At 37.6% G+C, this 21,051-nt stretch overlaps 2 protein-coding genes and 1 long non-coding RNA gene across 3 annotated transcripts; 1 reads left to right on the forward strand and 2 right to left on the reverse strand.

The window, feature by feature from the left end:
• Positions 1-2,542: 2,542 nt before the first annotated feature.
• Positions 2,543-5,673, reverse strand: LOC108667502 (cyanocobalamin reductase / alkylcobalamin dealkylase). Its single transcript, XM_018154534.2, has 3 exons — positions 5,017-5,673; positions 4,487-4,640; positions 2,543-3,922 (listed from the first exon to the last, which is right to left on the reverse strand). The coding sequence occupies exons 1-3, from the start codon at positions 5,510-5,512 to the stop codon at positions 3,736-3,738; spliced, it is 837 nt and encodes a 278-aa protein (XP_018010023.1). The 5' UTR covers positions 5,513-5,673; the 3' UTR covers positions 2,543-3,735.
• A 10,633-nt stretch (positions 5,674-16,306) lies between these two features.
• LOC108667509 (ferritin-like) lies at positions 16,307-18,148 on the forward strand. Its single transcript, XM_018154540.2, has 3 exons — positions 16,307-16,456; positions 16,916-17,038; positions 17,710-18,148. The coding sequence occupies exons 1-3, from the start codon at positions 16,313-16,315 to the stop codon at positions 17,896-17,898; spliced, it is 456 nt and encodes a 151-aa protein (XP_018010029.1). The 5' UTR covers positions 16,307-16,312; the 3' UTR covers positions 17,899-18,148.
• Positions 18,149-19,396: 1,248 nt separating this feature from the next.
• LOC108667505 lies at positions 19,397-20,324 on the reverse strand. Its single transcript, XR_001930560.2, has 2 exons — positions 20,200-20,324; positions 19,397-19,930 (listed from the first exon to the last, which is right to left on the reverse strand). It is a non-coding gene; the product is annotated as an uncharacterized LOC108667505 (long non-coding RNA).
• Positions 20,325-21,051: the final 727 nt, after the last annotated feature.

A 21,051-nucleotide genomic window follows, 5' to 3' on the forward strand; every position in this document is an offset into this window, starting at 1 on the left:
GTGCATAGTTAGTGAAGGCAGGGATTTTTAAAGATTTTCAACTGCACTTAATTTAACATGAACATTAGTTAGAGAGATTTCAGTGTGATACTACAGGGTGACATAATCCTGGCAGTTTGAGGCACAGTCCATTTAGCCATAATCAAATTAAATTCATTTATTCATGGTTCAATGCAGTGCATTTTCAAATTTTCTGTTTCTTCAATAACACATTGAAGCTTTTCAGTTTTATTACATACCTATTTTGCTTTATTTTGAAAGGTTCAATGATTTACTTTGACTTTTTAATTTGATCAAGTTCACTTGATACTCCTTGAAATATTTCTGGTTGAAACTTTCATTACTGAATGTTTCAAATTACGTTTTGAATCATCATAGGCAGCATGGTAACAAACAAATGTTTATTCATCACCTAACATCATCATATGACCTGAAGTCCACATGTTTCAACATCAATACCTATATGAACTTCAATTGGGCTGTTCCAGTTCACTAGTTTTTATACCACCAGCCCCTGTTACAAGTTTGTAATGTTAATGCATAATCAGCCTACTTACACTCTAAAGATACTAATTTCCATACGGAATTCATTTCCATAACTATCCAGTTTTAGATTTAATTGTTAAATAAGATGAAATTTGATAACATCATAGAATAATTGTTTCATTAACTTTAATCCTTATGCTTACCACTCAATAAAAAAACAGAATGAGTTTGTTTTGCCTGTTTAGTTTAAAACTTTTAAAACAATGAGATCATGACAGTATTCTAGGCAGCCAAAACGATCTAGTGCAAAAAAAAATGGTTGAAGGAATTCAAAATTACTGCAATGAATCAACAATGACTTCTTGCACAGCTTAAATAATAGGAACTCTCTTTTTGAGAGTAAATTAAACCTTGAAGACCAAAACACAACAAAATAATCATTCAAACTCAAGTTAGACCATGTGGTAATCAGATACTGTATACTTACTATATACATATAACAAAAACTAAAATAAATGTCTACATCATTGAATGAACTTTGGTGAATGAATGTACAAGCAAATACAGAAATTTGAGTTAAATTCGAGAAAAAGTCTCCTCAGATGATCATCCTGGGGAGTAACTAAAAATACAAATTCAGAGGGCACAGTCTTCTGCATGCCTTTAATCCGAATTTATGTGCACAAAAGTATTGGACATCACAGCTAGGGAGTCAGGGAGTGCAGTGCCCTTATATGTTGCACTGTGTGGCAACATACCCCTGGAGTGACAATTTATATAGTGACCTACAAGAGAGCCATATATACATGTATTTTGTATGATAATAGTGTTGTCCAGAATACTTAAAATTATAGTATATATACCCAAAATGCTTTTCTTTTTATAAAATAGAACAGAAAGCTATTATGATAAAAAAATGTCTTGTAGGCCTAATTAGTGCAGTTAAATCAGAGACTAAGTTTATAGGGGTGAATTGCTAGAAGCTGATGTAGAGGCCAATAATTATATACTTATAGCACCATAAAAGGGTGACCTTTGAAATTTTATTAGAATTTCATATAGCAAACCATCTCATTGAGGAAATTTGATACAGAATGACTCAGATTTTTTTGGTTTATTGAGAGCAAGAGTTATTGAGAGTTATTCATTGAAACAAAAACAAAATTCACAAAATCAAGTGCTTTGCTTAGCAATGAAATTTCTAATTTTTGCTTGTATTTACCTTTTTCTTCCAAGTGAATGGATAAAATTACTTGTAATGCAAAGACATAACAATTGAAGGGGATGGTCGCACAGTAACTGACAGATGTGATATTTCACACAACCTTCATTTCCTTTTTTTCACACACAGCATTCCTGATGCTGAAGGTCTATGAATGCCATGGAATTTAACCTGTGGGTGTCTAAAGGTGAATGTCATTAGTTGTAATTACAGAATAAGGATCAGTTGCTTCTTTAAGAAATCTGCTGGCAAAAACTTTTGATCTTGTTTTGACTGCCATTCACTATTCATGAGAAATTCATTAAGACCCTTAGCCAATCTGGCAGCTCCTTTGCCACACTTGTACCATCAAGCTGAAAAAGACTTTGTGAAGCATTGCAGTGGCTAAATTCAGTCCAAGTAATTACTGCAGCAGCTAGGAACCCCTATTAAAAAATGGTCAGTAAAATGGTGACTGCAGTTACCTAATGTGCAAGAAAAAATGTTAAATAAATTTGAAAAATCTGATTTGGTGTGGAAAGATCTTATGGAAAATTTTCTTCAGCAATGCCCTGACAATTGCTTCTTTCTTATCATCACTAAAAAAAGGCAGTGCATCATGATCTCAACTGATGGTATACCTACAGTGAATGGAATGAGTATTTCAGCAACAATACATGAAATTTTCTTGTAAGAAGAGATTAAATTTTTAGTTCACCAATGTAGAGGAAACCTTAGGTAAGATGATTAAAGGTATTGAATTTTTTGTCCAATTGTTTCACATCTTTAAGAAACTTGTATTCAAATGTTGTTTTAAAAGTTATTTATAAGGAATGACAGAAATTATTCCAGGAATTCAACAGAACAATATAATTCACAAAGAAATGCATAACAATATTGCAAATACATATGCATGTCCAACAAAAATGCTATCATTTTTCAATCAACAAACACCTTTGTCCCAAGTTATCAGGACACAAATGGATTATATATACACTATCAGCATCACTAAATCCTATTTCAACATATTACTAAATCTTAAATTTTTTTTGTACTTCCAAGTCATTGAAGCTACCATGAAGTTGCAAACAAATAAAAGTTCAAGACATAATTACAATTAAATCAATTAGCATTATGAAACTCCCAACACACATTGAGTTATGCAACAACTATATACTATACATTTTACAATAACTGCAAACACATCTAACTATGAACACCACCTAACTAGTTTAAAACACTAAATTAATGATTTATTTTCATCTACTTGCAACAGCTTCACTATACTCTCACTTTCTAATTTGTGCCCATGACTGAGGCTTGAACTGTCAAGCATTCTTCATATGAGCCAATATTACTTCAAATAAAGTGATTTTACTGCTCAATTATTGGAAATTTTTTAATGATTACAGTGGCAATTGTTACCTTTTGTGTCAAACTATTGATATTGGTTATCATTCCAAGCTAATATTGCAAAATAAACTAATGTTTGCATTACTAGCACGCTAACTCATGACTGTTAGGGCAGGAGTACATCAGCGACTACCAGTATTTGACAGTAATAATAGTGGGCAGATTCACTGAAGAATCTGACGATTAACAAAATGCCATTGGAGTAATTTCTAAGTTAAAAAAGTCTCCTGCTCACTATAGTCCAGACAAATGACCAGTCCAGGTTGCTCTTATACATGCTATTAATCAAAGAAAATTCTATTATCACAAATTTATAGGTTGTTGACTTTGCCCATTACAACAAAAACAGCAATAGCCAACATAAATGTTTTCTCTTTTTTTTTGTTCAATTTTTTGTTCAATCATAAAAATAATTCATAACCAAGAGTCGAGAAGTTTTGTATAGTATTTTTCCAAAAAAAATATTAAATATTGATTACATTTACAACTAGAATGTTAGGAATTGATGATTCATCCATCATAAGCATTGAAGTTAGGTTGCATATCCTAGAAGCATAAGTACCCCTATATAGATGAGAATTTTTTCTGCACATCCTTCCAGCAGGTTTGTACTCACACGGGGCTTTACAAATACATCAACATTCATTAATGATACACTTGAGAAATTGTACTCTGTCTGCAGGAGGTGTAGAAAAATATTTTTGCTGGAGTGTTGAATATTTTTCTGTAGCAGTAATAACATCACGGAAGGCATTGTTCTTCCAGTGATGATTGTAGAGCTCCAGAAGCTCCTTTATCTGCTCTTTTGATTGTAGAATTTCTCTAAAACAGGAATAAGAAAAAAAGAATTTATAAGAAAGGTTCAGTGAAGGAGAGACTTCTAAAGCAACCTGCATAAGCACAGGTGAGAGGATGAAAGATTTATTTTTTTACCAACCCATAGTTGGATTTTCTTAAATTCTCTAAGTTAATTGAGGGTGTTATAAGAATGAAGCATTTTAATTCAAAATGCATCAATGATTAAAAAAATAAAGATCTAAAAAGATTTAATAATGATCACTTATGGGCAATAAATTTTGATCTAACAAGCTCAATTCACCTGGCAATTGATGAAACATAGGTATACCTAGGTGCACATACAGTAAATGTATTATTGATGAAGGGGTGGTGATCTTATTGAAGTAGTACACAAGTATACTCATGGTTTATACAAGGTCATTGAAGTACATACAGTAAACATTAAGCTACAATAAGAATATGTGATGAAATAAAATAAACCCTATTTTAACTGAAAAATTTAAATAAAATTTTAACACTATTGAAAAAGAACAGATGCTATAACATTTTAATTAAGAGATGAAAGGCTACAACAGCTATTGTACTTACCTAGGCACAGGCTTCTCAAGAGAGACACAAGAGATTCCTTTGAAGATTATAACACCACGAAGGGCAAACCAACCACCATATTGTGGATGTAAACACACTGGAAAAATTTTCTTGCCTTCCATCCAGGAATCTTCAACTTGTTCAGGTGAATTTGCTGAAACAAAATTGATACTCCAGAGATAAAAGAATCAACCATAAAGGCTAAATTTGTTATCACACTTTGTTTTAAATAAAAGATAAGAGATGAATGCCTGGTACTGAAAAGTTTCATTAATAGTAAAAAAGAAATCCTGAGAGTTGGAGCATCAAATCAGCAGATATTTCAGGTCAAACTTGGAAACCAGCATCTCTTCAACATTTTTTAAGCATGAATACATCCCTAAGCATCAAGCCTGAACAAGCAAAGATCAAGTATTTAAAAAATTCATGGGTGTAACCATATTGTTATGATGGTTATGATCTTTTTGAAAGTCAGAAGAATCATGCAAATCTTTACTCTTATGCAGACATGCATAACCCAAGTTTCTCACCAGCAGGATCAGTTCTCTGAGCCGTAGTGTATAAATCTTCCTTCCTATACATGTAGACAGCGCCAGCTACATGCCCTGCAGTCTGCATGAGGATTTTCGGACGTCTCATGTATGTCATGTCAAAATCATGAATAATATCCATCTCATGATCTGGCAGAAGCTTAGCCATATCATTGAAAACTAATTTCATACATGTATCAAGAGGATCAGGAAAGGAATTTGATTTGATTGGTTCATTTTCCTTGTCTTCTAATTCAAGAGAAAATTTATCTTCCGAAGGCCAATGATTTTTGATGAAAGGAATGAAAGCTTTCTCAAACATAGAAGGCTGACTGATCACCAAACAAGCCAAAGTGTTAGCAGGATAATTCAAGAAAAATTTTGGCCCAACAATTGCATTATACCAGTCAATATTGAACAAATGGATTTCCAACCCCTTGTTTTGTGCATAACAGTTAAAAGTCTTGTAGATGAAATCAAATTCATTTTTTGACATTTGGTGTGGACTGTTGAGGGTTTCTGTAAAAAAAATTTGTTTTTTAAATGCAAGGAAAATAGGTCATGAAATTTTTTTCTGTGATGATACAATTTGGTAGTGGAGTAACATGCATTCAACCACTACTGCTATGCCCCTAAGGCAAGAGCCAATCTTGAACCATTGGTCATGTGTGAAATATCTTGGTCCAAAAGTGCACAATCGGGCCACAAGATACACATGTATAAAAAAATTTCACTTAGCAGCTGCTAGAATTCATTCATGAGTAGAAAAATTCCAATCTTACAGAGCTATATGGATGGGAATGAAGATGTTTGCACTGGAACAGGAATGGAATGCAGCTTGTTCTGAACATACTTTAAGGGTCACTATAACAAGAAGAATGCCATGCAACAGAAGGGCATCATCCCTAAATTGCCATCCCCAGCAACCTCCCCTCTTCTCCTGTGAGCAGTAGGCAAGCACTGGAGCTATAGTTACCTGTGAAAATGGATTTACATACTCATGGAACTCAAACAGGAAGAGCCTAAAAATTTCTTCTAAGCCTGGGAGCTAAATTGTCATACTTGCATAGAGCCTCAGCATACACATGTTTGCATCCACTAGGCCTCAGCATCAACTAGGCCTTGGGAGGAAAATTTACATCTAACCACAGAACTAAATAAGGTATGGTACTGCATATAGGGCTCATACAGCATTGTGTTCTTAGCAACCTTCCATATGTGCTAAGCTAATAAAGCAACAATTGATTTTATCCCATCACAAAAACTTACATAGCATAGCATCACATAGCATCTTTGGCATTGGAGAAATTGACCTGTTTAGGCCTGCAGCTGATTCTTGTACTTTTTGTGACTTGTTCTGTTTTTTTTTTACAAGAACTTTTCAACTGAGGTTGATTTACATCATCACTGGACATTTACTAGTCTAGTTCCATAGGATGCTGGGCATTTTGAGACTGAGCATATACTTTTGCATAGTACAGTTTATTCTTGAACACATTCATACTCAAGAGTGTCAACAATATCATCAGGGAGAGGCTGTTCCACATTTTGGTGACTCAAAGCAAGAAGAAATGTTGTTGCATGGATGAATGGCACAACAGTTTTTTTAGCTTATAACAGTGGCACCTGGTGTAGGTTCTTGTTTCAAATTCTAGTAATCCTTCCGAGACCTTGTTTCATGCCTATTGCATCATAATGTTTACTGCCCAAGTGCCTAACACAATATACCTAACAATGATACAAGTTGCTACACACCACCATCACTGTCCCATGAAACATTACATTTGAATTGAGCATTTACTTGATTCTTTTATATTCAAATTCTAGTAATACTTCTGGGACCTTATATAAACCATGAGCATACCTGTATACTTCAATAAGGTCACAACAACAACATTAATAAAAGAGGCTTGGAAGCTTCATAATCTTCACTCTGTCTGCATAAAACTTGCCCTTTAAGCTTGGAATTATCCTTGTTGCACATTTTTTAACAGTCTCAACTAATTTTTTGTCCTTTTCAAGCATAAGTGATCACACGGCATAGAAATAGGTGATCACACGGCATAGAAATAGGTGATCACACGGCATAGAAATAGGTGATCACACGGCATAGAAAAAGGGGATCACACGGCATAGAAAAAGGGGATCACACGGCATAGAAATAGGTGATCACATGGCATAGAAATAGGTGATCACACGGCATAGAAATAAAAGTAGCATAGAGTATTACATACCATCAAACTGGGTAATAAGGGATGGTTTTGAGCATTTTTTAGTAATAACTTCTTGCCATGAAACATTTCAAAAACAAGTTTGGGCTCCTTTTAAAGTTCTTTGTGAGGGCTATCATATGACATCTTCAATAAATTCCATATGCTATTTGCAAGGTGCCAGATGCAAAATAAGTGTCCTGAATTACCCCTGGGAATGGGGTAATCCAGAACATTTGAAATAAAACTCAATTTTAAATTATTTGAAGCATGCAGAGTGTACTCCTTCATTACTAACAGTCCTCTGAAGTCCTTTACTGCCTTTGTAGATGATGTAGATGTAGAATAAATAACATTTTCTGTGATTTTTACTTGTTTTTCCTTCATTGATATGATATTAACATATCCATACATTACCTTATTATTGATGTCATATTACTGTTGTTGTTGTTAGTTGTCCAGAACTGCTGCTCGGCAGTGCCCCTGCAAAGGCAGTGGCTCCAAAGGAGGAGAGGGGAGCAGAGGATCCACACCAAAGGATGTTGGATATTACCATAACCATGAACATGCCATTGATAATTTACAACAACCTTGTCCACTGCATGCTTCATATCAGCAGCTCTATAGCACTTTATCTGTATCTCTAACCTTGCAGGACAGCATGTTAGTTTACACCATTTTAATTGGGTCAGGTGAATTCACTATTACAAAAAAAATCGTAAAAAACATACCTGAAACAGAAAGGAATATTTTAATGACAACCATCATATTTTTTGGAGAAATAAATCATAGTTTAGGTAATTACTTTTCATTCTATGTTGTCTGGTGCACAATTCTATCCATGACATTCTATGCATAATTTTGGGATGACTGATGATGCCTTAATTTTTTAGGTGAAATTTTTTTGCTGAGCAAGGTAAATGGAATCAAAATTTTTGATTGTCAATTGATTTTTTTTTGTTAACTGAAGCATTTGCTAATCAAGGTTCTACTGTAAATGCCTTTTTAGGGGTGTCAATTGTTACCCCAGGGGAAGTGTCCCTTAATACCCTGTCTTGCAGAAAAGGCCACCATTTTTTAATGAGATACATTAATCCCATCAATCAAGTTTTTAAGCCAACACATGGGTGCAACTTTTGTGCAAGTAAAATTTTTTAATATGGCAAACATTATTTTTTTTGCTACAGACTTTAGCAGATGTACTTTTCCAAAATCTCACTTTTCACACTTTTTACAGGAATTTTTTAGAGGTATTGCTTCTCACCACCAACTTGCTTCCTGCTACACCAGGGCTGGGAAAGTCCTATTTTTTCTGAAATATCGCAGCTCTAATATCATATAATTTCAGTAGGTATGAAATCTTGCGGCTCTAATGTCATGTATTTTTGTTTGATTGAAAAAAATTGCGTTTCGCTCTCTGCAAACATGTCGTTTCATAAAATTCAACTTCCACAATCTGCAATACTTTGACAATCCAGCCAAAATATACTGCACAACATAATTACAACAAGTCAATCTAAAACATTTCCTTAAAGATTGCATAGTTGGGTAATGTCAGAGAGGTCAGAATTATCAAATATCACGTGATCAGTCACCACTTAAGTGAAGACAAATGTTAGTGTTGACTGTTGACTGTTTTTAGGGTAAAATTAGAGATTAGCTAGGGCCTGGGAGTCTTGGTAAAAGGTTTGCTGCTGCTGCTGGCTCATAAAGGGCTTTTGATTGCAGAGGTATAGAATTCCTGAATTCATGGCTGTTGGCTCAAATAAAATTAAATCACAGCTTGAAGAAATGGAATAAAGGCTGGCAAATCTATAAAACCACGACTCAACAAATTTAGCCAAGTAGATATATTCCATGCCTGTGCTACCCTCCTTACTCCTACACTGCTACAGCCTTACCATACCCAGGATGGTGCCGTTTTCCGCGGATTAATCTGGCGTAAACGAGGCTCCAAGCCCTTCTACTGGCGTACAACACGGCGTGCAAAGAGCTAAAATAACGTTATTGGCGCACATGCCCAGTGTACGTCCGCATCTGGCTTGTCTTGACGTTCGTCTGCATCTGGGTGATCTGGCTTGTCCCGACATACCGTACGTCCGCATCTGGCTTGTCTTAGCATACATCCGCATCTGGGTGATCTGGCTTGTCCCGACGTACCGTACGTCCGCATCTGGCTTGTCTTGACGTACGTCTGCATCTGGGTGATCTGGCTTGTCCCGACGTACCATACGATCCCATGTTTGTGATGCTTTTCTAAAGTGCCGATATGATTCATTAACATATTTAGTAAAGTTATATTATTTGTTCAGTTAATTATCTACAGTCATTAAGTTCAAAGTTGTAACATTGAAATCTTGATTTGTTCACTGTACCTTCATTAACTATGATTCCGTTTTCTGTTCCACTAATTAATGCTTCAAGCATGTTTATTGTTTTAATTGGCATGATGGCCATGAGTGGTTAAATTACCTTAAAATAGTTCTCATGTTCCAAAGTCTTATCATGAGTGTTGCCAATTTAATTTTCATCAATTAATTTTAGTTATGCTTTTCAGTTAACTGGCACACGAACCACCTCCGCCTGCCCATGCTCTAAAGCCTTAGTTTCTAGTTCACTTTTAGCATAACCACTCATGATCCACACACCACTTTTATTCTTTATCCATAGTTTGTTTTTGTTTTGCTACTTCAGTCACTTGTGTTGATTAATTTTGTACAAGATCCCTTAATTAATTTTATAGAGAAAGTGTTTCATTATCCTTTCACTTAGATAGTTACCTCTAAATTCATAAGCAGACAACGAGTTTGTCTCACCCGCTAGAGACACACGGTAACAGTGTTACAATGTGTTGTATCATGTTTGATTGTGTTATAATTTTTGATGCTATATTATGATGTGCTATAATGTGCTGGGTTGAGTTATGATGTCTTATAATGGTTTTTTTTAGAATATGTTGCAGTATAATTTGTTTCGTTGTTCTATTTTATGTTATGATGTATAGTGTATATGTTACGATGTATATATTTTATGTTACGATGTATATTACAATGATTAGTTATGTTATAATGTATTGTGTCATGTCATTACAATGTGTCATGCTATGTTATTTATGTTATGTTGTGTTACAATGCATTGAGTTATGTAATGTTGTTACATTATGTTGTGTTATAATATGTTGTGCTATGATATTGTTTGTTATAATATGTTATGTTATAATGTAATGTCATGTTAGGGTGTGTTATAATGTGTTGTATAGTGATATGTTGTGATGAGTGCAGTGCTGTTGTGCAGTGATATTTTGTGTTGCAATGTGTTGAGTTGTTAATACCATATTGTTAGTGTTACCATATTTTGTGTTATTCGCTTGTGTCGATCATTAAGCATCAGCCTCTTTGATCACAGAGAGCGCTCATCAGTGTTGATCATTGGGCATCAGCTAAACCGACCGTAAATCGTGTGCGCTTGTGTCGATCATTAGGCATCGGCCACTTTGATTGCAAAGAGCACGCATCAGTGTTGATCATTGGGCATCGGCTAAACCGATCGTAAATCGCGCGCGCTTGTGTCGATCATTAGGCATCTTCCACTTTGATCGCAAAGAGCGGGCATAAGCATTGATCATTGGGCATCGGCTAAACCGATCGTAAATCGCGCGCGCTTGTGTCGATCATTAGGCATCTTCCACTTTCATCGCAAAGAGCGCGCATCAGTATTGATCATTGGGCATCGGCTAAAACGATCGTAAGTTGCGTGTGCTTGTGTCAATCATTAGGCATCGGCCACTTTGATCGCAGAGAGCGCGCTCCTGTGTTGATCATTGGGCATCGGCTAAACCGATCGTAAATTGCGTGCGCTTGTGTCGATCAGTAGGCATCTTCCACTTTGATCGCAAAGAGCGCGCATCAGGATTGATAATTGGCATCGGCTAAAACGATTGTAAATCGCATGCGCTTGTGTCGATCATTAGGCATCGGCCACTTTGATCGCAAAGAGCACACATCAGTGTTGATCATTGGGCATCGGCAATATAGATCGTAAAGCACGTGTGTTTGTGACAATTGCCAGGCATCAATCGTAAAGTACGTGTACCTGTGTTGATCATGCAGCATTGGCGATGAAGAGGAGCATATTGCTCCTCTTGCTTAATCTTAGATTATTAGGTTCTTACTCTTCATTCCTGGCACTTTGGTGTATTTCTTACTTTAGGTTATGCTTCCTAATATCTGTCTCTTATACACATCTAGATGTGTATAAGAGACAGATATTGTACTATTCGGCTCTCGGACAGAATATTGCAGTCACCCATGAGGGATTTTCCTCTGGAGGGTGGTTGCCTAGCTTATCCTGTGAAGGATATTTGGTGCCCTCGGGATTATCTTGTACTAATGGCTCTTGACTGTGTTCTTAGTTTAAGTATAGTGTTGTTTGGGAATTACCTGTTTCATTGTCCCAAATTTGTTCTCAGGGTTGGAGGTAGGCTTAGCTAGGTATTGTATCTTAGGGTGATTGAGCTAATCTTCACATAGCTTTTGTGAACCCCTGTTGACCGGACCGCAACAGCGAGGGTTACACTTCCATTTTTAGCAAGCATATTGGCAACTTTCTTCCCTGGCGTACTGGCGTACATCCGAAAACAAACCTCCGGCGAACACACTGCACCTTCCTGACCATGGCAGCCTTAGAGGTCCTAGTAGGCTGGTCCTAGATTTCTAGTTCATGACATAAATGTTCAAGTGTTTTGATATTTTTTTTGCTTTACTTGTTGAAAATTCAACTGTTAAACAGTTCAAAGACTAAGGACTTGAAGCCACTACATCCCTGAAGAACAGTATGAGAAAGAGCTTATTGTTGACTTACGAGTTACGACCACAGTGGACCACTAACTACCTAGGTAGCCTGAGGTAGGTAAGTGGCAACTGGCAACTGTAGCATTGAAGCATTCTAACAAAGTAACAATAAGCTCATTTTATTGGTGCTAAAAATTTTTAACTGCCTTGTGGCTTGTAGGAAACGTAGAGCTAGAGAGTAGAGTAGAATTTGTAGAAATGACAGTTTTCTGACAAAAAATGCTAAAAAGTGGTCTATTATTGCAAGTTTGCAACATACATAAATTAACAAAGGAAAAATTCATTTTTTACCATTATTTGTAGGTAGCCTATGCCCTATTCCACTTAGCATATTTGTATGGTATTAAAAAAAAGGAAAAAAAATTTTTGTGCCCATACAGCCATACCTACTACAGATAGTGAGACTGTGAGATAGGTGATGACTGTGATGTCCAAAAAACCTGGTCTTGACTGTTGAGTCATGTCATTTCAATGATCTCAGCATTTTGCAGTGGGACTAGGATGCCTGCTGCATTGTCTCATTCAGGAGTTGGTCAGTTGTCACTAGGTACTCACTACCGTCACCATGTCACGACTCACGCATCACCTAAGCTGTTAAGCTACGTAGTAGTAACTTGTAACTGTAAGTAGTACTATTCACCGGCTCAACGCCTCTGATGGCCCGAGCCCCGTTCTCACATAGCCGGGGCGGTTAAAGGGCCGGAAGTCCCGGAAACACCAAGCCGGTTGAAATGCCGGATTTATAGCCGGTATATGGGGCAGGGCGTAATATGCAAGGGGCAGGGCTTAACATGTAATGCCCTTCAGGTAGCTGTCCCGTAAGAGCCGATAGGTTTCCCGGAAGAGCCAGATATCCGGGAGATCCGGCTTCAGTAGCCGGAAGATCCTGCAATACCGGCTGTCAACGTATACCTGGTACTCCCGGCCCCCCGGGAGCCTGCCGGAAGTCCCGTATGCCTCCCGGATTTCCAGGTAGATTGCCGGAATTCCCAGAAAAAAGCCGGTAAAACAGCAGGTAGAGCCGTTTGAGCAGTAAGAACTGCCGTAAAACCAGGGTAGTTTTTCCCGGTATTCCAGGTAAGTTATGCAAATTTAGGCCCGCCCCTTTCAATAAAAGCTTCAATGTTTAATGAAAAGTTCCCCTATTTAATTTAATACCTTTTCCGCAATATTCAGATCTAAAGTAGGTAAATGGGGAAATGTATTATAAGTTAAAAAGTGTATTAAAATGTTTAAGGAACTTTATTAAATAATGACAACTTTTCAGAAAGTAGGTAAAAGCAAAAATGTGTATCAGCTTCAGTTAAAAAATTGTATTTATCTTTAACACAAAATTATTTCAGAAAGTGTTTACAAAATTGCATGAATGAAAGTGTTTACAAAAAAGAAAATGGTGATAATGTTTCATTTAATTACTCACACCCCATTTATTGTTACATTGTGTTTACAATATATAAACATGCATACCGGTATATCTAATGCAAATTTGCAAAGTTTAATCAGCAGACATGAAAGAAATGTTAATAGGCCTAATTAACAAAACTTCCACAAAAATGTGAAAAATACACAATTTTAACAGCAGATAGTATTAAATATGAACAATTAACAATGCATTTGCAAGAAAAAATTAAAAAAGTACAAAGTTGAAACAGCAAATGCAAATAAGTGACAATGCTTTCGCACAAAAAAAAAAATTTGGACGATTTCACCCCTCCCGGTACCCCAGGCTGGTCCCCCCGGCCGTGCCGGTCGAGTTCTCACATAGCAACGGAAGGGCAGGTTGGCTCCCGGATTTTTATGGTTCCGGTCGTACCGGCAAAATTATTCAACATGTTGTTGTTGTTTATTTGTTTATTGAGGATGTGGGGATTCAACATGTTGAATAATTTTTCCGACCCAGCCGGATTATGGCCACGCCCTCCAGGAACTCTAGGAACTCCCGGATCTCATTTCCCGGATCTCCAGTTTGATTACCGGTACCCCAGGAATCGGCCGCGCTTGTATCCATGCGCTGACGTTCTTGGTTGCCTAATGCCAGACGGCATACGCCAGTAGTAAACGTTGAGCTGAATTGTGTTTGACATCGAAGTCCGAAATACAAATGACTATTTCGAGGATGATTAGTTCTATTTAGGCTACCTATAACGTTGGCAGTCCATCATGGAGCTGATAGGTAGCTAGTTATTAAAATTTCTGCTAGTTTTTGTTTCAATTGCAAGCTGGTAGCCTATAACATTTTCAATTTTGAATGATTAGCTACTAGTTACTTAAAAGCAAGTGCTTCAGCTGCATATTCCCTTCATGGATTTGTTCACCTATTTTCAGTAGGCTATTGAGAATTTGAGATGGCTTTTTTATGTTCTGTCTAGAAATTTTCTTGACAGACAACTTAATCTAAATTTTGGAGGGATGTGAAATTGTGAACTGATCAATGAATGAGTCTCCTAATCCTGAGAGCATTGTAGCATGAAGGCCTGAGGCTTCCTCCTGCAGCCTGACTCTATCATCGTCTCTATGTTCTAAGAAATAGGTAGATCGTAGATGGATGTATAGTAACGGTAATGGATGAGAATAAAGTTTCCTCAGTTGTTACTGTGTTAGTTTCTAATTGAGGACTTCAACTGCCAGAGGCCCAGAACACCAGAGCTACTTTCTAGTCTAGATGGTCATCTTTGAAATGTCTGTTAGCCTGTGTTGGGCTGTTAATGTTGCCCACGTAGCAATACCAATCACTTTTACAGTTAACAGTTCTAATAGAGTTCCTGGCATTAAATGAAAATGATGAATGTAAATCCAACTGAACCACAACTTCTTAATTTCTAATTTGTTGGGGAATGAAGGTAGTATTGTAATTGTGTAGTAATGTAAAAGGTAAATGTACAACCAGTATTAAATAGGTTATGTTCAATGGTAAAGTGATCAGGTGAGTGCAGGTATGGAATATATCTACTTGGTGAGCCGCAACTAAATTTTCCAAGCCGTGGTTTTATGGATTTACCAGCCGTGATTCTATTTCTTCTAGCCATGATTCAATTTGTTTGAACCATGAATTCCATATCTTGGGCATGAAAAGCCATTTAAGACAAGTGTTACTGCAGTCTGACGTGACCACAACTTTGGGCAATCTTCAACAAAACATTTAGGTTGACTTGTTTTAGTTGTTTACATTACAATGATTACGTTCTGCAGAATATTTTGGTGGGAATGGTAAAGTAATGTGGATTGTGGAAGTGGAAAATTTTATGAAATGACATGTTTGTGAAATGCAAATGTAATTTTTTTCAATCAAACAAAAATTTGACATTTGAGCCATGAGAGATCTAGCTACTGAAATTTTATGATGTTAGAGATGCAATATTTCTGAATAAATATGACTTTTACAGCCCTGGGTGAGTGACATGGGATCTGTTGAGTGTTGAATTGGTGTAGTAGGTGACAGGTGGCAATGCATATTGGCCAATGGGGAAACTTTGATTCTGTTATATTTGCTTGCCTACTTTGATATTCCTTCCATGATCCTATGACTTGGATTTGCTAATGAGTAATGTTGGTATCTACAATACTGAACTTTCAATACGGTACAGTAGGTACTCTAAGCTGGGCAAAAGTCTAGCGTGCACCATGGTTGACTGTCAATGTTGGAACTTAGAAGTTGTTTTGCATTTTGTCAATACTATGCTTGAATTCTGCCAAAACCTAGGCTGTATTACAGGTCAGATCTCCTATTTGAAGGGGTTAATTACTGCATAATGACTTTGAAGCTGCGTTGGTCTTGCTACTAAGTAGTCATGATTTTTGGTTATAAATTTCTATTGCTCCAGTACTGGAGGTTGGAACCATAGTACTTGTGTTGAATGGAGTGGCACGGACATTTAAAGGCTACTTCATACATTAATGTATTGTTGAGTGTCGAGTTGTGCTGAAAATTTCATGAAGAATTACAGCTGCTGTTAAGCCTGTTACCATCGTCCTGTAGAAACCATCTTGTATATACCTGACCTAATATTTAATACTTTCTAATCTTTGAGAACTCTATGTTAATGACTTGGATCTATAAAATTATTAGTGATAAGTTATTAGCTTCATTTGAGGTAAAAAATTTGGAATCCAATCCACATCCAAAATGTTGAATTAGTAGCTGCAAACCTATTGAAGCTCTACTGGAAATATAAATATTGTAGATTCGTTGTAAGTGTTGCACATGCATTTATTAACTTCAGGAAATGCTGTTCTTATATGTTTTGTATGCCATTAAGCTACAGAATTTCTTTTGTCCAGAGTCATTATTATGAGCGAGAAGATGTTGCTCTGCATGGACTGGCCAAGTTCTTCCGGAAGAACAGTGATGAAGAAAGAGAGCACGCTCAGAAATTCATGAAGGCAAGTAGGAAGCAGCCTCTGTGTTGTGGTATTGAATATGTACATCTTATACTGGGAAGTAAAACAGGGGCAATTTTTAACTGAAGGGTATATGAATTATTGAATTGACAAAACTGCCCTGAATTGTCGAAACTATTTTGGTCTTCAGTTACATAAAGTGTCAAGGAATTTATATTTTCTGCCGAGGAAGAGTTTACAATTCACCTGAATTTATACTTTGGGAACAGTTTTTTTGCAATATTTTATTTCACTGGTGAAGGTAGATTTCTTCATGCATATTTGAAGATCGAGGTGACTTGAAAATTTTTGTAGAAACCAGTCCACTAATTAAGCGCCTTAATGGTGTCGACAGTGCTCCTGAGATTTTTTTTTTCACCACACGTCATTCTTGTAATTAATGAATTTTATCATACGGATAATTTTATTATATATAAAAGAGAGATTGAATTTATTTCGCAGTATCAAAATAGTCGTGGTGGTCGCATCGTACTGCAAGCGATTGCTGCCCCCTCGTTGCAGGAGTGGGGCTCAGCCTTGGACGGCCTGCAAGCGGCCCTTGACCTCGAGAAACAAGTCAACCAGGTCAGTTCCTCGTGGTCGAGATAATTCTGTGTTTTGTAGCTGTGCTCACGAACTATTCTTGACGAGAAATTTTTTCGCAAGTATCGATCAGTTGAATAACGTTAAAAATTACTGAATGTACCAATCTAGTAAATTAAAGCGAGCCTTCATAATCTAGTGTTGATAGTTAGGGGGAGTTCAATTAGTTTGTGTACAGCACGAGTTTGACATGGTTTTAAATAGATACCGATAAATCAGTTGCACCTTGTACGTAATAAAAGACGAAACGTCTTCAAACCTTTCTGCAGCAACGAGACTGTCACTGTAGTATAAAAAGATGAGCGTCTCTGAATCTGCCACTATATTTCTAGTTCCAGCCCCATCAATTACTTGATGGGGCTGCGTGTTACAGGTTTTAATAATTGCAAGCGTACAAATAGAGTAAGGATGTCACTGTTCATATCGTTGGTGAAATCAGGGTCCTTCTCTTGCATTGTAAATCATGATGCAATTATGGGAGAGGGTGAGCACTGAACTTTTAGACATTGCTATACCGTAGTCTGAAAATGATGCATTTCTCAGCAGTTTTTAATGAGGGCGCTTCAAACTTGAAATTATGGAATTTTAAATGGCATGGCACTGCGTAATTATTCAATGTCGTGCATTGTTGACATGTATTCTTTGTTGTGCAGTCACTGCTTGACATTCACGTGCTGGCGAGCACCCACTCAGATCCTCACCTCACCAACTTCCTCGAGGGAGAGTTCCTAGAAGAACAGGTTGAAGCTATCAAGGAGCTCGCGGATATGATCACACGCCTCAACCGCGCCGGCCCCACAGGCCTTGGAGAATACATCTTCGACAAGGAGCTTCGCGACTGATATCTCTACTGAATACTTCCTTTCTAAAATCCTGGCCTCTATATACTTGCGGTTATCACAAGCCTCTCCTTAGGTGCAAGTGAGACGAGGAATGGATCTGTGGCTCGTTCGACCAGCATCTGAATGGAAGTAATGTTGCATAAACGAACCTTCCCAAAATTTACATCTTATCCTCGGAATGCAGATTTTTATTTTAGTTTACGTTGGATCTGAGAAGTTGCCTATATATCCTGTTAAATTTTTCAGAAGATTTGGTTTTTCATTCCTTTGAAAGGACTTGAATCTATTAATTCATTTCAAGCTAGTCAATGACGTCGTACAGACACTTGACACAAGTTGCAGCACCGTTCCTTCGACCTAAGATTAGATGGGTTCGCGTAATTGTGTTATAAGTTTTCTACTCTTGTGTTCGTGAATATACTAAATACCTACAGCAATAATATTTTCACCTCTTTGAATCTGAATAAATCACGAAATCAGAACTATTTCCTTCACTGATATGAAGTTTGAGCGAGAAGACGCTAATAGTTCCAAATTATCTCGCGAACAGGCTGCTAGCACTTATAAATGTCGACGTTTACTCCAACACGGTAGTCGTTCACTCCCCGACTGATGGCCGTAAATCCAGTAAAGGCCATGAAATTATACAGTGCTTTTGCGCTCCTAGGGGGATTGTTCCTGAGCGCCCCACCGTTGAGCTCGCGGTGTCTGACTGCAGGTCTCAGTTGTGGGGTCAAGTTATTATGTAGGCAGGATTCCTTACATTTCCCTTCTCTGTCTCTCTCGTGCGGGAGGCCGACGTCCCGTGTAAGCGACCTCTTGTTCGAGTGTCTTCGTTTCTGTTGCTTTTTACCTGTCCCTCCTTGTCACTTCGTCTCTTTTGAGATGCTAACGCTGCTTCCTTCAAGCCAGCTTCAGCGGGCTGGACATCTGAGACCTTCCGCCCCTTGTGGGTGATGGATAATTGAGACCTTCCACCTCTATGTTGACGTTCATTTTGACTTTCGGTGCGAGATAGCTTAATAGCTGAAGCGCTAGTAAGCATTTGGCCACTAAACTAACTATACAGTGCATGAAAGAGTGAGCTTAGCTGGAAGAGTAACGCGCATAATCGATAGCATGTATCAATTGTGCAAATTCCATTCGCATCAAGTACCTCTACCACGTCGCTGTATGCATGCATGGTTGAACTGGTATCAGGTTGACCCATGAGAAGCTCATTTTTGCGGATGGAGTTCCTTGTTCGCCTGTGACTTCCTTGACATTACCCATTCACCGAAATACGGACGAACGAGTCAACCAATCCGTCATGGGAATGACTATTGTTCTCGATCTCAGTGACGTAACAAAGCTGAAGTGAAAGACGGAAATCCTCGTGAGCCAACCATGGCTGTGAGCATGATCATCGATCGAGGTGTATGCTTTTGCTTGAAACTGGCAAGGATTACAATTCATGTGAGGGTTCACAAAAGCCAAGTTTCTGGTAACTGAAAAAGAATTCAACTCTTATAGCAGACTTCTTTAATAGTCATTCATTAAAATTCATACGGAAACTATCAATGAAAAAAAAGTGTCTAAAATCAATTGCTGATTGTACTAAAGAATCTATTCAATCAATGGTGCAAAACGCCAACTGTGAAAGCTTTCAAGCTTATTGGATCCATTCTGCGTGTTCAAAACAAATTAGAGCACTCTCGTTCCAATGAGGTAGACTCCAGTTCCACGTTACCGGGCAAGACCAGAAAAATTTAGAAAACCTAACGTGTCGTGTGTATCTGAAGTAGAGCGTCGAGTTCACTGGTAGTTCGTGAAGATAATCGTTTACCATTCACAAGTGAATTACCGTAAGAAAACAACGGCGCAGAAAATGATACCGCTCAATCGGACGAAAGAAGGGAAACTGGAGTGACAGCGGAGATGTATTTCGCAGAGCTAAGGCAGCTCAGAACCTTCTTGGGTGGCGCTCGTAGTCCCAAGGATTTATCCGCTTGATTGCCTTTAGATTTAGAACGGGCTCCACCTCTCCAAGCACCTGCAAAGTTAGATGCACGATTTTGTGACAAGAGTAGTCATCTATTAATTTCTAGTTGGATGTTAAATTATATTCTGTGCGATCACAAAGAACTTTGAATCTTGATGCCTCATTCAAGTTAGGAAGAACTAATCTAAAGTCATAATCTAAAACATCAATAGCGAATAAGATGTCTCAAATCACAATTCATAACTAATGAAAAGCGCGTTTACCAGCGCGAGCGTAAATTCTTGTAGCAAAATCGGGTCATCACTATACCAGCCGACTACCTGGTTGACGATCTCGAGAGACCTCGTCTGGCCCAGGAGCTAGAGGCGTCTTTATCCCGACTGCAAGCAGCTGCTTTTGTTCAGTTAACGCACGTGGATTGTGCAGAAGTGCGGCCAATAACAACCCCTGAAAATTTTCATTAGCAGATTAATTTTTGGAAAGATGAAGTATTTTAATCNAGGCGTCTTTATCCCGACTGCAAGCAGCTGCTTTTGTTCAGTTAACGCACGTGGATTGTGCAGAAGTGCGGCCAATAACAACCCCTGAAAATTTTTCATTAGCAGATTGATTTTTTGAAAGATGGAGTATTTTTAATCGTTAACCTGATAATTTTTGATCAAACCTTTTGCCTCACAAAAGTTCAGACCAAATCCATATACCCAATAATTTTAAGAATATAATCCGTTCCGGGTATGAACGGAATTGTTAAAATATGAATTGAATGAAAGAAGAGACTGTAAAATAACCGAGTATCACTATAGTGAAAAGAACCTGTGAGTGAGCGGACCGCACAAACCGTCGGTTGGCTGTGATGATCGGCGCCCTGTGGTGCAACGCCGTGCCAAAGATGATGCGAGAACTCACTGTGATGCCTCCACACACTCTCAAGACTCCCTGCAAAACAAACTCATAGTCAAGCCCGACAAATAGCATGGAAATATGAAACCACATGTATGAAGAATTATTAATAACTACCATATCAGGAAGTTATATCTGAACCCTTTATCTCTGGGTCGTGTGAATATTATTCAATGAGTATCCGCAGATAATGGCAGGAGTAATAATTGATATAAACTATCATTTGAATCGTGCTATTATCACAAGCATGTAAAAGGCTGTAAAATATATTA

Source organism: Hyalella azteca, unplaced genomic scaffold, assembly GCF_000764305.2.
Source record: "Hyalella azteca isolate HAZT.00-mixed unplaced genomic scaffold, Hazt_2.0.2 contig14143, whole genome shotgun sequence".
NCBI lineage: Eukaryota > Metazoa > Arthropoda > Malacostraca > Amphipoda > Hyalellidae > Hyalella > Hyalella azteca.

Coding starts and splice junctions, on each gene's coding strand:
- LOC108667502 (XM_018154534.2), bottom strand. CDS start 5,512: ATGTCAAAAAATGAATTTGATTTCATCTACAAGACTTTTAACTGTTAT. Junction 4,641..5,016: donor TCAGAGAACTGATCCTGCTG/GTGAGAAACTTG, acceptor ATTTTGTTTCAG/CAAATTCACCTGAACAAGTT. Junction 3,923..4,486: donor CTTGAGAAGCCTGTGCCTAG/GTAAGTACAATA, acceptor TTCCTGTTTTAG/AGAAATTCTACAATCAAAAG.
- LOC108667509 (XM_018154540.2), top strand. CDS start 16,313: ATGTTTTGTATGCCATTAAGCTACAGAATTTCTTTTGTCCAGAGTCAT. Junction 16,457..16,915: donor ACGCTCAGAAATTCATGAAG/GCAAGTAGGAAG, acceptor TTTATTTCGCAG/TATCAAAATAGTCGTGGTGG. Junction 17,039..17,709: donor TCGAGAAACAAGTCAACCAG/GTCAGTTCCTCG, acceptor TTTGTTGTGCAG/TCACTGCTTGACATTCACGT.